Here is a 22,897-nt window from a genome sequence, read left to right on the forward strand (position 1 = left end):
ATGATACATGTTTATGAAAACTATATTTTCCAAGACAAAAAATAATTACTAAGACTTCTATACCCAGCCAAGATGAAGTAGCAGGAACCAAACAAAATATGTAAAACAAGAGAGAAAATATATGAAACAATTGTTTTCAAGATACTGAACATCAGGTAACCAAGGATGGTAATCCATAAGAGACAGAACAGACGAGTGAACAGTGATTGCCCCAGCTTACTGCCTCAAGAGCGCTCCCAGGCCCGAGCCTGGAGAAAAGGAACCCAGGCAGAGCTGAGAGAACTCCCTTAAAGAGATGGAGTAGACGGGCTTCCCTGGTGGCGCAGTGGTTGAGAATCTGCCTGCTAATGCAGGGGACACGGGTTCGAGCCCTGGTCTGGGAAGATCCCACATGCCGCGGAGCAACTAGGCCCGTGAGCCATAACTACTGAGCCTGCGCGTCTGGAGCCTGTGCTCCATAACAAAAGAGGCCGCGATAGTAAGAGGCCCGCGCACCGCGATGAAGAGTGGCCCCCACCCTCCGCAACTGGAGAAAGCCCTGGCACAGAAACGAAGACCCAACACAGCCATAAAATAATTAATTAATTAATTAATTTTTAAAAAAGAGATGGAGCAGAGAGCCCAGGGAGACAGAGGCAGCTGGACTTCATGGGACTGGATCCTGGGAAGGAGAAGGTTGCACGGAGAGAGAACTCCGAAGACCAGAGGGTCCGCCTCAGGTACTCAGCTGAGTGCTGACAAGCACGTGCACGTGAGAAACTACTCCCTCGGGGAAAACCACTGGAAATAGTGCGAGGAAACAGTGTCTGGCACCTTCACGGGGCCAAGAATAATGCCTATTTCCACCAGCCAGATTGAGAAATCGCAGGATGGAGGAACGTAAACTACCCAAACTGAACACAGAGGGATAGACTGAAAAAAACGTAGAGAACCCCAGGAACCTGTAACACTATTACAAAATGGTAAAATGTCGACACTAGTAGACTGTGCATAAGTTATGTATATATGACTTTTTAGAGCAAGTACTAAAAAATCTATACAAAGAGGTACACCAAAAAACACTACAGATAAATCAAAGTGGAATTCTAAAAATATGTTCAAGGGTAACATGGGGAGGCAGAATAAAAAGGAATGATACACACACAGCTTGGACATATCTCGAGAGCATTATGCTGAGTGAAAAAAAAAAAAGCCAGTCTTAAAGGATGACATCCTATGCAATTCATATAACATCTTTGAAATAACAAAGTTATGTTATAGAGAAGGAAAACAGTTTAGTGGTTGCCAGGGGCTAGGAATGGTTGGAGAGGGGCTAAGTGTGACTCTAAAGGAGTTTTCTGATCCATTAACGTGGGTTGTCTCTCCATTTATTTAGATTTTATTTAATTTCACTGAACAATGTTTTGTAGTTTCCAGTGTACAAGCCTTGCCCTACTTTAGATAGTTTATTCCCAAGTATTTTATTCTTTTGGGTGAGATTGTAAATGCACTTGCTTTCTTAATTTCCTTTTCAGATATTTCCTTGTTAGTGTATAGAAATACAATTAAAATTTGTACACTGATCTTGTATCTGATAACCCGGCTGAACTTGTTTATTAATTCTAATAGTTTCATAGGGGATTCCTTAAGTTTTTCCACATAACAGATGTCATCTGCAAATATAGTTTAACTTCTTCCCTTCCAAACTTTTTATTTATTTTTCTTGCCTATTTTCCCTGGCTGGAACCTCCAGTACACTGTTGAATAGAAATCTTGTTCTTGCTCTTAGCCTGAAAGTATAGTCTTTCACCATTAAATATATTAGCTGTGTTTTGTAGACCTCTTTTATCATGCTGAAGAATTTCCATGTCTTGCTTGGTTGTTATATATGTTTTATCGTGAAAGGGTGTTAGATTTTGTCAAATGCTTTTCTTGTATCTATTGAAAAGATCATGTCACTTTTGTCCTGTATTCTATTAATGTGGTGTGTTACATTGTTTGATGTTCATATATTATTCCAGTCTTGCATTCCTGGGATAAATCCTAGGGTAATGGTGTGTAATCCTCTGTACATGTTGCTAGATTTGGTTTGCTAGTAATCAGCTGAGGGTTTTTGTGTATATTCATAAGATGTTTGTCTGTAGTTTTCTTTTTTTTTGTAATGTCTTTCTCTGATTTTGACATCAAGTACCTGATCTCACAGTATGAGCTGCGAAGTGTCCCCTCCTCTTCTATTTTTGGAAGAGTTTTTGAAGGATTGGTGTTAATTCTTTAAACGTTTGGTAGAATTCCCCTGTAAAACTTCTGGTCCTGGGTTTTCCTTTGTGGGTAGCTTTTAAATTACTAATTCAATCTCTTTATTTGTTATGAGTCTTTTCAGATTTTCTATATTTCCTTGAGTTAGTTTTGGTAGTTTGTGTTTCTATGAACTTGTCCATTTCATCTAGATTATCTAATTTATTGGTATAGAACTGTTTATAGTATTCTTTTTTTTAATATTTATTTATTTGGTTGTGTGGGGTCTTAGTTGTGGCAGGAGGGCTCCTTAGTTGCGGCATGTGGGCTCCTTAGTTGCAGCTCACCGGCTCCTTACTTGCGGCTTACTGGCTCCTTAGTTGTGGCACGCAGGCTTCTTAGTTGTGGCATGCGAACTCTTAGTTGCAACATGAATGTGGGATCTAGTTCCCTGATCAGCAATCGAACCCGGGCCCCCTGCATTGGGAGCATGGAGTCTTATCCACTGCACCACCAGGGAAGTCCCCAGAGTATTCTCTCATAACCCTTTTATTTCTGTTAGCTTGATAGTGATTCCTTTCTCTTTTTTTTTTTTTTTTTTTTAGTTGTGGCATGCAGACTCTTAGTTGCAGCCTACAGACTTTCTTAGTTGTGGCATGTGGACTTCTCAGTTGTGGCATGCATGTGGGAACTAGTTCCCTGACCAGGGATCAAACCCAGGCCCCCTGCATTGGGAGTGCAGAGTCTTACCCACTGGACCACCAGGGAAGTCTTGTGATTCCTTTGTTTCATTTCTGATTTTAGTCGTGTGTGTGTGTGTGTGTGTGTGTGTGTGTGTGTGTGTGTGTGTCAGTTTAGCTAAAGGTTTATCAGTTTTGCTGATCTTTTTAAAGAACCAGCTTTTGGTTTCATTGATTTTTTTTTCCATTCTCTATTTATTTCCACTTTGCTTTATTTTGTTTCCTTCCTTCTGCTTGCATTGGGTTTAGTTTTCTCATCTGTTTCTAATTTCTTAAGGTGAAAAGATAGGTTATTGATTTCAGATCTTTCTTCTTTTTTAATGTACAATTTAACAGGTATAAATCTCCCTCTGAGCACTGCTTTTCCTTCATCCCGTAAGTTTTTGTATATTTGTCTTCATTTTCATTCATCTCAATGTATTTTCTAATTTCCTTTGTGATCTATTCTTTGACCCTTTTGTTCTTTAGGACTATGTTAATTTCCACATATTTGTAAATTTCCCAAATTTCCTTCTGTTATTGATTTCTAATTTCATTCCATGTCATCAGAGAACATATTTTGTATGATATTAGTCATCTTAGATATTTTGAGGTTTGTTTTATTGGCCTAGCATATGATCTATCCTGGAGAATGTTTCATGTGCCCATGAGAAGAACGTATATTTTGCTTTTTTTTTTTTTGGCCGCACCATGCAGCATGTGGGATCTTAGTTCCCTGACCAGTGATCAAACCCACACTCCTTGCATTGGAAGTGTGGAGTCTAAACCACTGGACTGCCAGGGAAACCCCTGTATTTTGCTTTTGTTAGGTGGAGTGGCCTGTAGATGTTTCCTTCCCTTCTCTGTGTTATTGTTATACATATTACGTCCATATATATTATAAACCCAACAATAAATTCTTATAATCCTTACTTTACATAATCCTATGTCTTTTAAAGATTCTGTGAGAAGAAAGTGGAGTAATTATATATTCATAAAATTATACTAAACTTTTTTTAGCATTTCTGATTCTATTTTTCTTGTGGATTTGAGTTACCATCTGGTGTCATTACCTTATTCCAAAACAGCTTTGTTCCCACCTCCCTCCTCAGTGCTGTTATTGTCAGATAACATTTTGACAAAATGTTGACACATATTTCTATAAGTGAAAAGCCTAAGAATACAGTTATATACAAATATCCTAGGTAATTACTTTTTAAACAAGAGAAGAAGGGAAATATGCAATTATACTGTCTTTTGAAATTATCCATCTTTACTGACACTGTTTTTCACATGGATTTGAATTACTATCTTGTGTCATTTGTTTTCAGTCTGAAGAACTTATTTTAGTATTTCTTATGTCAGGCTTGCTAGCAATATATTTTTTCAGCTTCCCTTAATTTTGAAATATCTTTATGTTTTGAAAGACAGTTTTGCTGGATATAGAGTTCTTGGTTGACAGGTTTTTAAGCATTTTGAATAACGTCTTCTGGCCTCCATTGTTTCTGATGAGATGTCAGCTGTCAATCTTATATGTGATGAATTGTTTTCCTCTTGCTGTTTTTTAAGATTTTCTCTTTATCTTTGACTTTCAATGTTGTGACTATGATATATCTCAATGTGGATCTCTTTATGTTTATCCTACTTGAAGTTCATTGTGCTTCTTGGATATACAGATTAATGCCTATGATCAAATTTGGGAAAATTTCAGCCATGACTCCCAATAATTTTTATGCCCCCTTTTCTCTCTTTTCTCCATCATGCATATGTTGGTGCACTTAATAGTGTCTCACATTAGTCTGAGGCTCTGATTATTTTTCTTGTTTTTCAGATTGCATTATCTCTATTGAATCCATCTTCAAGTTCACCGGTTCTTTCTTCTGACAACTCACATCTGTAGAAAACCCCAGTGAATTTTTCATTTTGGTTATTGTACCAGAATTTTCATCTCCAGAATTTTTATTTGGTTCTTCTATATAATTTCTCTTTATTGGTATTCTCTATCTGATGAGACATTGTCATCAAGTCTTCTTCTTCTTTTTTTTCTTTCTTTTTTTTTTTGGCCATGCTGCACAGCTTGTGGGATCTTAGTTCCTGGACTAGAGATTGAACCCAGGCCATGACAGTGAAAGAGCTGAGTCCTAGGGACTTCCCTGGTAGTCCAGTGCGTAAGACTCTGCACTCTGAATGCAGGGGGCCCGGCGTCGATCCCTGATCAGGGAACTAGATCCCACATGTATGCCGCAACTAAGAGTTTGCATGCCACAACTAAAGGTCCCGCGTGCCTCAACTAAGGAGCCTGCATGCTGCAACTAAGACCCAGCACAGCCTAAATAAATAAATAAATAAAAACCTGAGTCCTAATCACTGGACTGCCATTGAATTCCCAAGTCTTCTTTTAATTCTTTAAGCATGGCTTCCTTTAGTTCTTTGAAAATATTTATAACGGTTGCTTCTTTTCCTATGTATGGGTCACACTTTACTGTTTTTTTGTGTGTGTCAAATAGTTTTTGTTGAAAACTGGATGTTTTAGATATTATACTAGCAACTCTGGATACCAATTCTCTCCATCCCCCAGGAATTGATGCTGTTCTTTGCTTGGTCATTTATGTGTTTAGTGACTTGCTGAACTAACTCTGTGAAGTCTATTTCCCCTGCAGTGTGAAGCTTCTGATGTCCCTACTCAGATTTTGTCTTGCTTTTATATTTTAGCCTGGCTTCCCAGGGGTCACCCCTGGGTCAGCATAAGCCACTTATTGGTCAATGGGTGTGCTTAAGCCCCCTTGAACAGTTATATTTTTTACCCTTTACCATTGGATGTACGTGTGGTTTGGATGCTGCTATCACAGCTTGAGGAGTTTTTTTTTCTTGGCCTATGTTCAGCCAGAGACCAGTAGCTTGGATTGTCCCCCTCTGATCCCTCCTAAGAATGTTCAGCCTTGGGCATGCACACAGTCTTCCAAACTCCTTTAACTTCTATATTCAAGCCTGACTTCCTAGGCATTGCCTCTGCATGAGAGTAGCTTATTGTTCAACTAGTGCTTGGTCAGAAGTTCTTCTTAAGGCCCTTGTGCCAATGAGGCTTCCACACTGTGCTGAGCTTTTGTGCAGACTGGAAAGTGTTTCCAAGACTGCTCACATCCTGCTGTGATTGCTCCTAAGCGGGTGAAGCCTAATGCTTGTATACAGACTTCCTGACACCCATGGTTGACTGTGATCCCTGGAGAATTTTTCTTGGCTCTTTCCCTGGTTTTCTCTATCAAACTTCTGGTTGCTCTGCCATTTTGCTTGTTGCTACTAGTATCATGGAGCTATGAGTGCCTTCTTAATCGCTCTCAACCAAAATCTCCCTTGTTTTCAACAACACCCTTAGCATGAAATTTTCCACCCTCTCCTCCAAATAAAATCAGTCCCCCTCGGACAGAGCTGGGATCTCTTAGTCCTTATAGTCTGACTCTCCCCTGGCGAGAATCTCTGCACCACCGCACAGGATCTAGGCTTAGGGACAGCAACCTACTTATCCTAAACTGAACATGTCTTCTCTAAAAGTGGGCTCTGGGCTAAAAGTAGCTCCTGGTCTTCTTGGCTTGCCCCTCTTGGTGTGGAAGCTCCCCCCATAAGCAGTCTGGGGTGGGGATTGGGGGTGGCAATTGAGGTCCCAGGATTCTCAGCCTGCGCAGCTGGAGTAGAGCCTCTGCTCTACAGGGAGGGTCTGGGGGGAAACCCTCCTCTTCTTGGTTGCACCAAGTAGGGTGCCTGGAATAGAGTTTCTGTAAGATGGAGCTGACAGGGGAGGGAGTGGGTTGTAGCTCAGTTGCCAAAGAAATCTTACTGAGATTTAGGTTTTCTTGAATTAATGTTTCTCAATTTGCTGTATGCCCTTAGGACAATTTCCAGAGACTTTTAATTATTGTTTTTAATAATTTTCTCCAGTTAAATTGTTGTTTTGTTGGGGGAAGAGTCCACCATGCCCTTCACTCCAACATTCCAGAAATAGATTCACTTCTGTGATTTTTTACTCTATTTTCATCCAGCAATGTTGAATGCATAGGCTTTATTGGTCTCTCAGCTATTGTATTTCTCTAGTCAAGACTGCCTGATAACTTAACCTGTAAGATGTCCTAGAAGTTTTTTCATATCTAATTTTAAAAGGTGGGAGAAATAAATCGTCTTCCAAATATTTAAATCATTCAATTCCTTTAAATTCAGAATTATCGGTCTTAAAGTGATAATGCAACTTAAGTGGCACAGTACTATTGAAAATGTTCTATTGCATAAGATACAACAAACTAAAGTAAGATTTTAACACTGTGGAAGACAAAATGCACTGGACAATTAAGGAGATGATTCTATTCAGCCTATTGCACTAGGGAAAAGGGTTCAAAGAAGTGGAAGGGGGTCTGGGACTTTATAGAGGCAGATAAACAAGGGAGTCATGAAAAAGGGTGGAGGCAGGTCCAATCTGTAAACACAGGGTGATCCTTCACAATTAGCCATCTCCCAGAACGTCAGAGGGTCAATGTGGTTATTCCCCTCAAATTTCAGTTGTTGCTGAACTCAGAGGCAATCATAAACCTCCTGTGTAGGTGAAGAAGGGTCTAAGTGTTTATGTCTCAGGCATTCTTGTTGGTGTTTTGTAAAACCATTTGAACCATCTGTTGGAAGGTGGTGGCGAAGGTCAGTTCTTTTAGGGTCCTAGAGATCAGACTTCTTAAAAGAGGGAAACCTAAATGAAAAAGGGATAATATAAAAGCTGGATGAAAGTAAGAGCCCCAGACTGAACGCTGAAAGTACCTAGTCCAGCAGATTCTAAGAGGTCCGTGGAGGGAAATCTTTCAGCTATGCAGCACACTGCTTACTGAGCTTCTTAAAGCCCCCTTGCTAGATGCCAATGCTTTGGGTGATGCTGTTCACAGTCTTGGTTGCCTCCATACAGGACAGGTGTGACCCGAGCCTTTGGCCCACCTGTCCAGGGAAATCCAGCTCATGAAATGTCTGCTGCAGCAATAACTCCTTCCAGGTTTGTAACAAGTCACCAGGTTTCTCCAGATCCTGGGGAAATGGCCAGGCAATCCAGAGACCCAACAGGGATCTGGCTGGTCAGGCTTCAGCCTTAGTGATGCCAAGTTGGGTGGGAAGGAGGAAAACTGGAAACATTCATTTGGAGGGTTGTTGCCAGATGCTGACACAAACTGGAAACACTGAAAATTTAGTAAGGTTTGACAATTTGGGAAAGGTAGCAGGGTCCAGTTCAATGTGCAAGTAGGTACCAAAACCGATTCTTCCAGTGTCAAGGAAGTCAATTAAATCTCTACCAGATAAGGGCTTCCCTGGTGGCGCAGTGATTACAAATCCACCTGACAATGCAGGGGACACAGGTTCGAGCCCTGGTCTGGGAAGATCCCACATGCTTTGGAGCAACTAAGCCCGTGCGCCACAACTACTGAGCCTGTGCTCTAGAGCCCATGAGCCACAACTACTGAACCCACATGCCACAACTACTGAAGCCCACGTGCCTAGAGCCCATGCTCTGCAACGAGAAGCCACCACAATGAAAAGCCTGCGCACCTCAAGGAAGAGTAGCCCCCGCTCGCCGCAACTAGAGAAAGCCCATGCACAGCAATAAAGACCCAACACAGCCAAAATAATTAAATAAATAATTTTTTTTAAAAAAAACCTTTACCAGTTAAGACAAAGTTTGCACCTCCATCAGTTACCTACAATTTACAAAGGAAGTGCAAAGTGGCTCAAAGACAATGAACAGGGCTGGAATCTGAATACCTAGAAGAATGCGCAGTGCACAGTTTTCTACTGAAACACAATTTTTGCTCTCAGGTCTCTAATCTCAAAGATACACTAATCTTGCCTGCAAAATAAATCTGGTCTCATTAGATCTGGCCTGGTGTTTTCATAGATGCAGCAAGAATGGTAATTTACCTTAGGCCTTCCTAAGTTCGCTTTACTGGAAGTCTTCCTAAGGAATCTCAGAGTGCACTTTTTTTTTTGGCTGAGCTGGGTCTTTGTTGCTGTGCGCGGGCTTTCTCTAGTTGTGGCGAGCGGGGGTTACTCCTCATTGCAGTGCGCAGGCTTCTCACTGAGGTGGCTGCTCTTGTTGTGGAGAGCGGGTTTTAGTGGTTGCAGTACGCAGGGGCTCAGTAGTTGCGGCGCAGGGGCCCTAGGGCATGTGGGCTTCAGTAGTTGCAGCACGTGGGCTCAGTACTTGTGGTGCATGGGCTTAGTTGCTCCATGCGGCATGTGGAATCTTCCCCGATCAGGGATTGAATCTGTGTCCCCTGAATTGGCAGGCGGATTCTTAACCTCTGCGCCACCAGGGAAGTCCTCAGACTGTACTTTTAAAAAACCTTCTTGAGGCTAGGAAAGCAAGCAAAGAACTGCCACCAGATCTCACTGCAGTACCTATAGACTTAGGTGAATTCCTCTCTTCTCAAGGTTCCCAAGATATCTTAAGTTTCCTGGACCTGCCAGGAAGCGACCTTCCTTACTCACCTGTAAGACTAGGAGACCTGTAAGCCAGGAAACAGGCTGGTGTTCCAAAGAGGGTTTTGTAAGCATTGGCTCCATAAAGTCAACCTTAGCTTCTTAAAAGTGTCTGGTCATATCTGGTTAAATGATCATCATGCTCAAATACGATATTCCAGGCAAGGCTTTGGTTCCATAAACAATATTTCCAGCTACATCCATTAACAAGGAAGACAATCTTACTGAATTTATGATAACAGCTTATATTGCTATGAAAATAACAGAACTCGGTAAGAGTTCCTACCTGTAGGGGTCAGTTAGGAAAAATAAGATATCATTTTATAAATTGCACATTTCTGTTTATAAACTCATAGTGTACTATATTGTTATGAGTTGTAGATAACTTCAAAGAACAGAGGAAGGAGTTCCTTATATATCCAAATAATTTTCAAAAGTTAAAGACTGGATGAGAGTTCATTACAAGAATAGTGCAATTGACAAGGAAATCTGGTTATTTCTGCAGCATGCAAAACAAGATAATTAAGTCAACTCCCCCAATTTAGATAAAATAATTATATACATAATTAGCCCTATTTTCAAAGAAGAATAAACAAGAACAAATGCTTTGTGATTTTCCAGGTATCCTCAGGGAAATTCAAAGACAGTTTTAGGTGTAAAAGATATCCTGAAGGAACATCATTCTCAAATACGACATTCCAGGTGAGATCTTGGAATTTTGTTATTTTATTATACATTTAGGATTTAATATGAGAACATAAAAATCAAAGTTATCAGATTTAAGATAGGAATCAAATCATGGGTGCCTGAGAAACAATATTTGGCTATTCATTTCAAAGTGACAATAAAACATTAAAAAAAAAATAGACGGTAATATGATTGCAAAGAACCTTAGCCCATTCTTAAATGAGAAACTCTGTTTTCTATTATAAATAATCAAAGACATAATAAATGAATATAAACCAAAGAAGGCTATTCTGGTAAGATACAGAATTTTTGTTGTCTAGATAGATTAAATAACAGAATAAATGATCCTTTATATTGTAGGTGAAGGTAATAAACACTAAACCAAGGAAACAAGCCTATCAAATTAAGCAAACTTTGCCAAGATTTTAACTTTTCAAATTCAGGTATTATAAATCAAGGTGAATAAAATTCATTTCCAAACTTTGCCTTTCACTGCACTCGTTCATATTCTGGGACAAATGGACACTGTACTCTAGACCAATCTCAATGTGCCTTAGCTCATTCAGGCTGCTATAACAAAATACCACAGACTACGTGGCTTACAAACAACAAGGATGTGTTTCTCACAGTTCTAGAGGCTGGAAGTCCAAGATCAAGCGCCAGTGTGGCGTGGCGAGGGCCTTCGTCCGGGTGGCAGACTTCTCCTTATACATGCACATGACTGAAAGGGGTAGGGAGCTCCCTGGAGCCTCTTTTATAAGAGCACTAATCCCACTCATGAGTTAAGCACCTCCCAAAGTCCCTACCTGCTAACACCATCATCTCTGGAGGACAGGATTTCAACATACGAATTTTAGGGGGGCGTTTTCAGACCATAGCACTGGGGGTCCACACGGTCAGAACTAATTCTATAATATTGCTAAGATATTAACGTGCAATGTGTTCACTGTTCCTACTGTCAAATGAATCAATGAGTAAGCATTTCAAAGTCTTCTCAGTTTCCACTTCCAATATAGTAAATGTCAACAGTTACAACCACAGAGAAAGGTTTTCTCGGTCCTCAATAAGCTTGAAGAGTGCAGAAAGGGGATGGAGACTAAAAAAAAAAAAAGAAATCACTTCTTTAGGACAAAACTACTGTTTTCCTTGAAAAATAGATATATGTACTCAGTTGTGTTTCTCCAAAATTCTTTCTACTTAGTCTAAACCACATATTAATGATACTTTTAACCAAAGTAACTAACTCCCAGTTGAGAGATAACAGGGTGGACAATTGCGCACTGTCACACAGCAGCTCTTTATCGCAGACTAGCAGCACTCCTGAAGACACACACGACAGCTCTGTATGGCCTCTTACACCTTATAAAATGTAAGAAATGAGCAGAAATGAGCATGTTCATTACAGACCCAAAGATACAGCCCTCTGTAGCAAATAAAAAAGAAGCAAAAGAATGCAAAATTTAGGGAATTCCCTGGTGGTCCAGTGGTTAGGACTCGGCACTTTCACTGCCAGGGCCTGGGTTTGATCCCTGGTCAGGGAACTAAGGCAAGCTGTGTGGCAAATAAATAAATAAATAAATAACTTATGCTTAGTAACAATGTTTCAGCATTCTCTTACTTGGAGATGATCTAGGTATTTTTGCTTAATTAACTCAATACACTATAAGTACAAGGATTAAGTTACCTAAACATCTTGGCAATTATCTTCAAGAAAAGTAAATACTGTTGAAATAAAGTTTGTCAGAATAATGATTTGATTTGGTTAGATACAAACAGGTGTTTCATAATCTTCAAAAGTTAGTGTAAGTAATGCTAGCTTATTTGATCACTAAACCTGCATAAATTTAAGAAGAATATACCCAAGTAGAATAAAAATGTAAGCACTTAATGGTCAGAGAAGACATAGCTGTTTTTATTAAACCAAAAATATTAAGCTAGTCTCATTTGCCTAAATAATGTGAACTTATTCTTAAAACATTTCTGCGTTAATTTCTGTAAGAATTTTTTTTTTTTAAGAATGTATTTTTTCTTTCTGTTCTTTGAAAGTATTAGAAGTTCAGTTTCCTTAACTTCTGGAAATTTTAAGAATACTGCATTTATAAGGTGCTTATTTCTCTCTAAGTCAATGAAAATAGAGCTCCTTTAATTTAAGCAATTTCATAATCTGATTTGGCAATACCACCCAGAAGTAGGAAAACATCACACACTCACACAATGAGAAGTAAAGGCCTTTCTGAATGACAGTCACAGACCAAGAGCTTATAGCTCCAATTCTAAAATTTCAGCCCTGGGCAGCAGTCAACAGAGATGAACAGAATTCACTAGTCCACGTCAAAGAGCTGTTCTCTTCCCAGTGGATACAAATCTTTAATTGATGAGTTCAGAGTAGATGAACCCGTCTTCTTTTACCCAACAGAGACCTGATCTCTATAACCCAAATGGTCAGACCGTGAAAGCAGGTGAGGACTCAACAAGAATCAAAATAAAATCCTTCCTGGGCTACTGATGGACACAGTCCAGAGTACAGGAGCAGAAGTCAGACATACCCTCGGTCCCAAATCTGCAGTCAGGAATGAAGAGGCTCCCCATGAGGGTGGAGGAGGCAGGGATCCAAGCACAGGCTTTGCTCCTGAAGAAGTCACGGCACCAAAGTGCACTGACAACTAAGGAGGTGGTTTCGCTCGGGCTGCGGTGCTGGGGAGACTGTTCGTTAATGAGCAATGTCTCAAACAGGAAGGAAGGGGTCTAGGGTGTTACAGAGGCAAGTGGAGAAGGGGTCATGGGGCTGAGGGGTGGGAGGGGGCCCTATCCCAGACACAAAGACTGGATCTGAGACACGGGGACCTCTCCACTGTCACTGCTTCCAGGAGCACAGGACTCAGACAATGCTCAACGTGGTCAACATCCATAAAGCCGACGAAAAGGGAGCTTTTGTCATATTTTCTTTGCTAATGTATAGTTTTGCCCAGTTCTATGGAGTTGACTCCTGTCTTCCAGAGAACAACTCTGCTATACGTCAGTTTCCCTTTTCTGGGATTTTTTTTTTGGCCGAACCGTGCGGCACGCAGGATGTCAGTTCCCTGACCAGGGATCGAACCCGGGCCACCACAGTGAAAGCCCAGAATCCTAACCACTCAAAAAGAAGGGAAACTCCCTTTTTCAGCATCTTTAGATGTAGGTGGTGCAACTGTAGGTTGAGAAAGCATGCCTTCTATTTTACAGTCAAAAATCCATCTTAAAATAAAAAAATCAGTATAAATACATTTTGTTTACTTGAGCAAAAAATGTTAAATTCTAAATTAGTAACAGTTTTAGATAAAATGTAAATGTACAAAGGTTTCTGACACAATTTTTTCAATAATACTGCAAAATAAGAAAACAATTTGCATGTACTTGTTGTTTTCACTTAAATTCAAGGAAAACGTCAGGATTTCACAGGCTATTAACTGGACAATAATGAGATTACAGAGCTTGTGGCTGGTATACCAGAAGAGGCCTAGGAAGAGCACAGTACAAGTACTGAGACGAACTGAATTAACTGCTCCACAGTCACACATTCACAGGCCCAAGGCCCTCCCTCAGCAAGTCCTAGAACACACACAAACACGCACCTCCCGAGCGCCCCGCCCAGGGCTGCCTCCCGAGCGCTGGCCGCGCAGCCCACTGGGCTCTCCTCTGCTGCGGGCTGGCCGCGCCTCCGGCAGCTCGGCGCCCCGGGGCTGTCTCAGCCGGGCCACGCCAACACCCACACTGTCACGTCTCCTGCTCCCGTGTCCTGTCGGTGGGGGGCTGTGCTCCTGGTCCCCCGGCATCCTGTGATCTCAGGCCCCCACACAGATCACCCTGCTTCCTCCGTGCCCACCGAGCCTGGGGCAGAGGGAGAACTGTGGGCCCCTTCCAGGTGACCAGGTCCCACCTCCACCCTGGGGCTCCGAGTGGGAAACGACCCCCAAGGTCCAGTCTTCGGGATCAGTGGGCGGAGGGACAGGTGGGGAAGGTTAAACCAGCACCCTGACCACCGCCCCTCTGAGCCCTCTGCTGGGCTGCAGTCAGACCAAGCTGCGAGTGGCAAATAAGACGTCCTGATGAATCCTTTGACAGCAGCAAGAAGTGCGGCGCACCAGGGCAGCTATGGTCACGGTGGGGCCACAGAAAGGGCCCTCACCTCAGCCTGAGTCTCCCCTCAGCCCTCCTCTGGGACTCGGCAGTGCCAGCTCGCTGCCCCATGACACCCAACGAGGGCGCCGGTGCCCAGGGTGGCTACCCAAGGAAACAGCACAAGGATGTCTCTCAGGTTAAGCGAGCTGGACACACAAAGCCCTGCTCAACAGTGAGACACGCTGTGATGGGCCCTCATTACGCACGAGGAACTCCTGTGTACGACGGCCTGCTTCCCTGGTTTCCCCCAGGGGAGGGCCCCGACTCAAGTAGCCCTGCCATGGGGCGGGCAGCGAGGTCTGCAGAGCTGAGCTGAGAAAACACGGTTCTCAGATCAGACTGCTCTGCCAGAAGCCCTGTGGAGGAACAAGCCATCCCAGCCCAGACACTGACTTTCACCAAAGCCTGACATTGCAGGCACTGTGGAACAAATGCCTCCGGTGCCCGCTGGTCACGGTGATAACCAAAATGCCCATGTTTCCAACGTGCTCCAAGCTGTGCTGTCCAATACAGAAGCCACTGGCCACATGTGGCTCTTATCAATTTGATCATATAATGATGCTATGTTATAGTAAATTATATTTTATAAATTATGTTGATAATATAAGTTATAGTATAAATATAATTCATTATAAATAATGAATTAATTAAAATTTAAAATGAAGTTCTTCCAACTCACCAGCCACCTTTCAGGTTGCTCAAACTACATGTGGCTAGTGGCTACAGAGCTGAACATTCACCAAGAATCTCTCCCCATCAAATTACCAGTGGCATTTTTCACAGAATTAGAACAAAAAATTATACAATTTGTATGGAAACACGAAAGACCCCGAATAGCCAAAGCAATCTTGAGAAAGAAAAACGGAGCTGGAGGAATCAGGCTCCCCAACTTCAGACTATATTACAAAGCTACAGTAATGAAGACGGTATGGTACTGGCACAAAAACAGAAATATAAATCAATGGTACAAGACAGAAAGCCCAGAGACAAAATCACACACCTATGGTCACCTAATCTATGACAAAGGAGAGAAAAATATACAATGGAGACAAGACAGCCTCTTCAATAAATGGTGTTGGGAAAACTGGACAACAACATGTAAATGAATGAAATTAGAACACTCCCTAACACCATACACAAAAATAAACTCAAAATGGATTAAAAACCTAAATGTAAGACTGGACACTATAAAACTCTTAGAGGAAAACATAGGAAAAACACTCTTTGACCTAAATCACAGCAAGATCTTTTATGACCCACCTCCTAGAGTAATGAAAATAAAAACAAAAATAAGCAAATGGGACCTAATGAAACTTAAAAGCTTTTGCACAGCAAAGGAAACCAAAAACAAGATGAAAAGACAACCCACAGAATGGTAGAAAATATTTGCAAATGAAGAAAAGGACAAAGAATTAATCTCCAAAATATACAAACAGCTCATGCAGCTCAGTATCAAAAAACAAACAACCCGATCAAAAAATGGGCAGAAGACCTAAATAGACATTTCAGCAAAGAAGACATACAGATGGCCAAGAGGCACATGAAAAGATGCTCAACATCACTAATTATTAGAGAAATGCAAATCAAAACTACAATGAGGTATCACCTCACACGAGTTAGAATGGGCATCATCAGAAAATCTACAAACAATAAATGCTGGAGAGGGTGCGAAGAAAAGGGAACCCTCTTGCACTGTTGGTGGGAATGTAAGTTGGTACAGCCACTATGGAGAACAGTACGGAGGTTCCTTAAAAAACTAAAAATAGAACTACCACATGATCCAGCAATTCCACTACTGGGCATATACCCTGAGAAAACCATAATTTAAAAAGACACATGTACCCCAATGTTCACTGCAGCACTATTTACAATAGCCAGGACGTGGAAACAATCTAAATGTCCGTCGATAGATGAATGGATAAAGAAGATGTGGTACATATATATAATGGAATATTACTCAGCCATAAAGGGAAATGAAATTGGGTCATTTGTAGAGATGTGGATGAACCTAGTCTGTCATACAAAGTGAAGTCAGTCAGAAAGAGAAAAACAAATATCGTATATTACCATATATATGTGGAATCTAGAAAAATGGTACAGATGAACCTATTTGCAGGGCAGGAATAGAAAGGCAGATGTAGAGAACAGACGTGTGGACATGGGAGGGGGAAAGGGGAGGGTGGGATGAATTGGGAGATTAGATTTGACATAAATACACTACCATGTGTAAAACAGATAGCTAGTGGGAACCTGCTGTATAGCACAGGGAGTTCAGCTCAGTGCTCTGTGATGACCTAGATGGGTGGGATGGGGGGTGGGAGGGAGGTCCAAGAGGTAGGGGAGATATGTATACATACAGCTGATTCACTTCACTGCACAGCAGAAACTAACACAACATTGTAAAGCAATTATACTCCAATTAAAAAAAAAATCTCTCCCCATCCTCAAGCCAAACTTACTGCTTGGACTCTGGCTAGACTTCCTGCTCTAGGCACTCCTTGCCCATAAACACAGCCCAGCCCAAAACTCAACGGACTCCCTTGTTGCTGCTACAGTTTGCTTTTCCCGAAATGCAATTCCTCTGCTATTCCCAAATAAGTTCAATTTCTGGTAACTTAAGCTTGCCTCGGTTTACCCCTTTATTTAGGGCGATACACGTGAGATAACAAATTGGAATGTATTTTGAAAAAGCATACTGAAACCAAGCAGGACCCTTCCAGGGAGAGACCTCCCCACGTCTCCACTTCTTGTTTGTAGAAAAGCTTTAGCCTCCTAGGTGTTCCCCAAGTTCCAAAGAGCAAAGTGAGAAAATGAAGAAACAAAAGAAAGCAGTCAAGCCAGACAAAATAATAACAGTTTAGCCATAAAACAAAGTTGACGACCTTTAGTTCCTTCTCAAGGGCTGTAGATAATATCCTGAACCATACCCTTGAGCTGTTTTGCAGACACTAAAACCTCCACTAGGTGGAGGAAGTTAACTGCATGCTCACCACCAGCACGTAGACCCCAGACCGGTTGGAACCAGAAGGTTGATGACTGAGATTCCTGAAACATCACCCTCTTAACCTCACCATCAGCCAGTCAGAGAACTGTGCACAAGCTGATCATACACCCTGTGGCCCCCTCCCTCCCACTGTCTTTAAAAGCTCTTCCCTGAAAGCCACTGGGGAGTGCGGGTCCTCTGAGCATGGTGCTGGGCGCCCTGCAATAAACGCTGCGCTTTCCTCCACCGCAATCCAGTGTCAGTGGATTGGCTTTGCTCATATCGGGCAAGTGGAACCAAGTTTGGTTCAGGACCAACAGTAACTGCCAAGATCCAACCAGGAAAACAGAAAGTATTAAGGGGAATTTAATGCGGGAAACAGGTTACACAGGTAACAGGGAGACTGAAAAGTCAGAGATGACAACAGCAGAAAGCCATTAATACCAACCTTTTCATAGAGCAGAGAACAAAGGGGTGTTACCAGCCCATCAGCAGGAGTTGCCCAGGGGAAGCCAGTACAGCCAAAAGCGGCAGACACGGGGGAAATACCCTGGGTTCACCTCCTGCAGTGCCTCCAAAGCCAGGGATACTGGAAACAGCCTAGAGAGGTCAGCCCTGCCTTCCACTCCCAGTACTTCTGGGGCAAGTAAGCCAAAGACTTGTACAAGAGTAGACTGCTGTATTACTTAACTGTATTGCACTTTACAGTACAAAAGGACTTCCACGCCACCATGTTCACGTTCACAACAGGCATTTATAAAGTCTAGCAAAATAGGTTTTTCAACCAATGGCTTCTACATCTACAAAAGAAGTATCTACAGGGGACTTCCCTGGTGGTGCAGTGGTTAAGACTCCGCGCTCCCAAAGCAGGGGGCCCAAGTGCAACCCCTGGTCGGGGAGCTAGATCCCACACGCATGCCGCAATTAAGAGTTCGCACGCCACAACTAAGGGGCCAGCAAGGGAGCCTGCAAGCCACAACTAACGAGCCCGACTGCTACAACTAAGACTCGGCACAACCAAATAAATAAAATATTTTTTTAAAAAAAGAAGTATCTACAAAGCCTTTCGGGCAGCTTTACTGTACACAAATTGACAGCTGTGTCAATCTGGTCAACATCTGTTTGTGTGCCTCTGCAGCAGCCTTCCAGGCCCCAGGAAAAGGGAGATGGAAGAGAACCTGTCCTCAAGTTGCTGGCACTGCCTTAAACCAATAAACTTTCACAACTAGGATAGATGAGAACTCAGAAAGAGTGCACCTAAGCGGGATAGGAGTAAATAGCAGGAAGTGCAGCTTGATCCAACGTCCGGGAATGGGAATTAGGTAGAAACCAGAGGGGGCTGAAGCCCTGGCAGAGACCCGGAAAGTTGTGACCTACGTGACCACAGGCTGAGGACCTTCAAGGAGGCTCTGAAAAAGAGCAGGGCTGTGGGAGCCACCTCAGAACACCCAGAAGTGCGAGGAGCATGGAAAGGTGGGCCAAGGATACATGATAAGGGGCTTGAAAGACTCAAGAATATTGCCAGGCCTCTGCTGAAACGGGGAAGAGAAAAGAAGCCAATTGGTGGGAGTGGGGGGTTAACTCTTCTTCATCTCTGTAGCTTTCCCAAAGAAACCACCTAAGACCTGCAGTCTGAGCTTCTAAAAACATTAAATTTATTGACATAGATTGGTATGGTTTTAAGAAATATGTAGATCCCGTGTACCCTTTCCCCATTTCCCCCCAATAGCAACATCTTGAAAAGCTATAACACAGTATCACAAGATACTGACATCCATAAGGTCAAGACACGTTAAGTTTCCTTCAAGTTCTTTTATAACCACACCGACTCACGCCCCCCAACTAACTTTTAATGCTGCCATGATTTATCCAGGCCCTCACAGAGCCTACACCGGACACAGGACAAGGTCCGGGGCTAGCAGGGTAAACGCACAGGGACCAGCAGAGCCCCCAGCCCCGGGGCCAGCTGAGGCAGCTGCAGCCGCGGAGCCGCAGGCCCCGCCCCTTCCGCCGAAGCCGACCAACAGCCGACCGAGGGCCGAGCCGCTTCCAACGGCGACCGAGCAAAACCGGAAGTGGGCGGCAGCCCTCCCCTCCCCAGAGCCCCCGCCCAAGATGGCGGACCTCCACCGCCAACTGCAGGAGTATCTGGCGCAGGGGAAAGCGGGCGGGCAGGGGGCCGCGGAGCCGCTGCTCGCCGCGGGAGAGGCGGAAGAGCCCACGACCGGGGCCGGGCCGGCGGGGGCGTGGCTCGGCCGCGCGGGCCTGCGCTGGACATGGGCGCGGAGCTCCGCGGAGCCGGCGACGGCGGCGGGACCGACGTGCATGCCGAGCGTGACGCGCTTTCAGCGGCTGGCGGCGAGCGGCGTGTGCCTGCTGCTGGCCGCGCTCTGCTTCGGCCTGGCCGCACTCTACGCGCCCGTGTTGCTGCTGCGCGCCCGCAAGTTCGCGCTGCTGTGGTCGCTGGGCTCGGCGCTGGCGCTAGCGGGCGGCACACTCCTGCGAGGCGGTGCGGCGTGCGGACGCCTGCTGCGCGGCGAGGAGGCGCCGTCGCGGCCCGCGCTGCTCTACGTGGCCGCGCTGGGCGCTACGCTGTACGCGGCGCTGGGTCTGCGCAGCACGTTACTCACGGCGCTGGGCGCCTGCGCGCAGGTGGCCGCGCTGCTCGCCGTGCTGTTGGGACTGCTGCCCCGCGGCGCGGGCACCGCGCTGCGCCTGACGCTCGGGCGCCTGGGCCCGGGCGCCACTCTCGCCAAGGCGCTCCCCGTGTGAGAGGCCCGGGGCCCGCGCCGTCGGAAAGGACGCAGAGGCCGCCCCCGGGACGCGCCGTCGGGAAACCACACGCAGCCGGCCCAGGGGCCCTTCGCTCGCCATGCCAAGGACTGCGCCCGCCGTTCCCAGAGCGCGCGGGGCAAAGGCTGCTCTTTTACTGTGCCAGCGAAATCTGTAAACTGAGCAGCTGTTGGAAAACTGAGACATGAGCTGTTTCGGAAGCTCCTCAAGTTCAGCGTTTTGTGCTATACTCGGCAGCAGGTGCTATGAGAACTAAATTTTGTCCTTGAGTTGGTGACATACTGTGAAGCATTTATGATAAATTGCTTTTGCGTTAACCGTGGTCTTAGATTACCCTCTGCTGAAAAAGAAAAAGAACACTAGCTCTTCCGTTTTAATTAACTGCCCTTATTACTTTTCTCAGACTTCTGTTCCACGTTTTGTCACTTTAAAAAATCCAGTGGTAGACTGCAGTAGCTACAGTAAACTTGTTCTCTTCGGTTCTTGGAAATTATTTTTCCGTATTCTTCAATGTGAGTGGATCCATAAGAGTTATCAAAATAAATACCGACTTTAGCCACCGGAATTTTTAAAAGTACTTCAGTTAAGACGGTTTATCTCAGTTTTTTCTACTTTCAGTGGAGTTGTAAACATGGTGCCTTATAAAATTAAAGGAAAATTGGTTCTGTATTAGATGAGGAAAGCGATGGACCAAGAAGCATCCAGTAAGAAGTACCCAGTAAGGTGCATGTAAATGGCTGTGAGAGGTCCGTGGGCAGAACTGAGCTAGGGGACTCCTGGGAGACAGATGATTGATTCTACGTGCGGTTTCCCTATTTGATTGAAACCATGGATTTCTACAAGGCCTAATTTTTCATTCCTAATTTTATGATCTGCTTTTTAACTATAATTTACACTTTACAGTCTGATCTTCATGCAATGCAAGGTGCTTTTCATATCGTAATTGCCAAATTTCCTTCATTTTAGGTTTAGCACTTAACTTTTGTTTAGGACCTTATTACTTACCTTAATTTATTGCCAGAAAGTATGGGCTCAATATTCTGATGAGTCCAGAAAACTACGTTTTCTCACTAGCTGTATATTAACTAGGAAGTAAACTATTTAAAATGTTTAAATCCTATGCCAGTGGTTCTCCGTTCACATGAGAATGACTTGAGGACTCAAACCTCAGATCAACTCAGTCTGTCTCTGCGGGGGTGGGGGTGGGAGCCAGGCATCAGCATTTTTTCTGAGCTCCCCAGATGATTCCTTTTCCAGCTAAGGTTGTGAACCACTTTTCTGTATGTTGGATTGCATGATTTGAAAATAACTGTCTCCTGGGGCGGGATTCCAGTGTTGCCGAAACTGGCTGTCAGGCAGCAGTAGAGCCTTTGCCCCTTTGTCCGACCTCAAATTTTAGATTTTTACCAGTGTCCTAAGCCCTGTTCCAAGAAGTGGACACTAAAGTGACCAACATCCACACTGTAGACTTACCCCAGCCCCCCATATTCTCTAAGAATGCTGCCTGCCTTGTTCCCCTCTCGGTAAATAGGGTTACCTACCTCAAAAGGAACAACCAAGGGGGTGTTTGTAAAAGCAAATCCACTGTTTTCGGGGAGTGATTTATTTTTTGACTGGAAAACTTGTACCATTGGCTGCTCTTTCTACCCCCCCTGTTAAATCTGCATTCTAGTTCTAAATTTCTCTACAGTTTGCATGGCTGAAGATTTCACAGTGTTGACTTTTATGTTCATGCCACTGTATTTTTAAAAATTGTTTTCCCAACATTTTTTCAAGAATTCACTGTTTGTTTGGAAATCTAAGCTTTTATAAAATTTAAAGCACAACATCTTGTATGTATTTTGACAGTGATACTTTAAAATGCATCACTTACTGAGTAATGCATTGAGTTTTCAGTTTTCTCTAAATGAATTCATCCTCAAAATGTGATCTGGTTATTTGCTTACTGAGGTACTGTGTTTTTCAAGTTAAAGCCTTGGAATGTTACCATAAAGTTCTTACCACATAAATCTCAGAAAAAAGGAGCCTAAATCTCTGTATGGGTTTGCTCTCTGGATCCCTTTTTAGCTTCTTAGAATTTGATTACAACTTCTTTTTAAGCTATGCCAGTGGAGGGCAAATAAAGAATATCCTCAAACCTAAAGCAATCCTGAGTCTCCTAAACATGTGTTTAGAGCAAAGTGCTGATCAATAGGATGTTTTAAATCGCAAAGTAAAGAGAAAATCTCTTGTAGTCTCTAGGTTCTAACACCCTAAAAAAGCAGTGTGTGTGTGGTCAACATTTTATCTGCAGAGATAACTTAGCACTTACCATTTTTTAAATTAATGGAGAATCAGTTAGGAATTTTTTATATACTCTCCAACTGTGTCAGTATCCCTTTCCTAAGCAACTACTGACACTTTCCAGCACCACTAAATCTGTCAAGGAAACTTTTCTCCTATGCCAAACTGAAGCTGGCAAAGTAATGAGACGTTAGGGTGGCCACAGGACAGTCCTTTGAATAATAAAAGCTTTCTTTTTATAAAAACAAAGTAAGCGGTCAGTATACAAAGTATGCTGGGGTTATCTCAAACTGAACTTTTGGCTTTCAATTCAAACTGGGCCAAATGTTCCATTTATTTAAAACTAAAGGAATTTGTTGTGGATGAGAACTTCCTGGCTTTAAGTTGGAACAATCCTCTGCCTTAAAGATTGGTGTTTCCACATAGCTAGTGTGGAAGAGGAAGAAATTATTTAAGTTTTGCAAAACTGTTTTAAGAGATATTTTGATCCATTCCTTTTCAACTTAGAACAATTTGTGAAATGATTTACAGTATTCAGAAGGTATGTGTAGTTGATTTCTGG

The 22,897-nt window shown here is 43.2% G+C and overlaps 1 protein-coding gene across 1 annotated transcript; it reads left to right on the plus strand.

The window, feature by feature from the left end:
• The first annotated feature begins 633 nt into the window (after positions 1–633).
• Positions 634–22,199, plus strand: SFT2D3 (SFT2 domain containing 3). The gene has a single exon (XM_082396650.1). It carries the CDS (start codon positions 19,120–19,122, stop codon positions 20,029–20,031), a length of 912 nt encoding a protein of 303 aa, XP_082252776.1. The 5' UTR covers positions 634–19,119; the 3' UTR covers positions 20,032–22,199.
• Positions 22,200–22,897: the final 698 nt, after the last annotated feature.

The sequence above is a fragment of the Balaenoptera borealis genome (assembly GCF_965194805.1).
Source record: "Balaenoptera borealis genome assembly, chromosome: 6".
Lineage (NCBI taxonomy): Eukaryota > Metazoa > Chordata > Mammalia > Artiodactyla > Balaenopteridae > Balaenoptera > Balaenoptera borealis.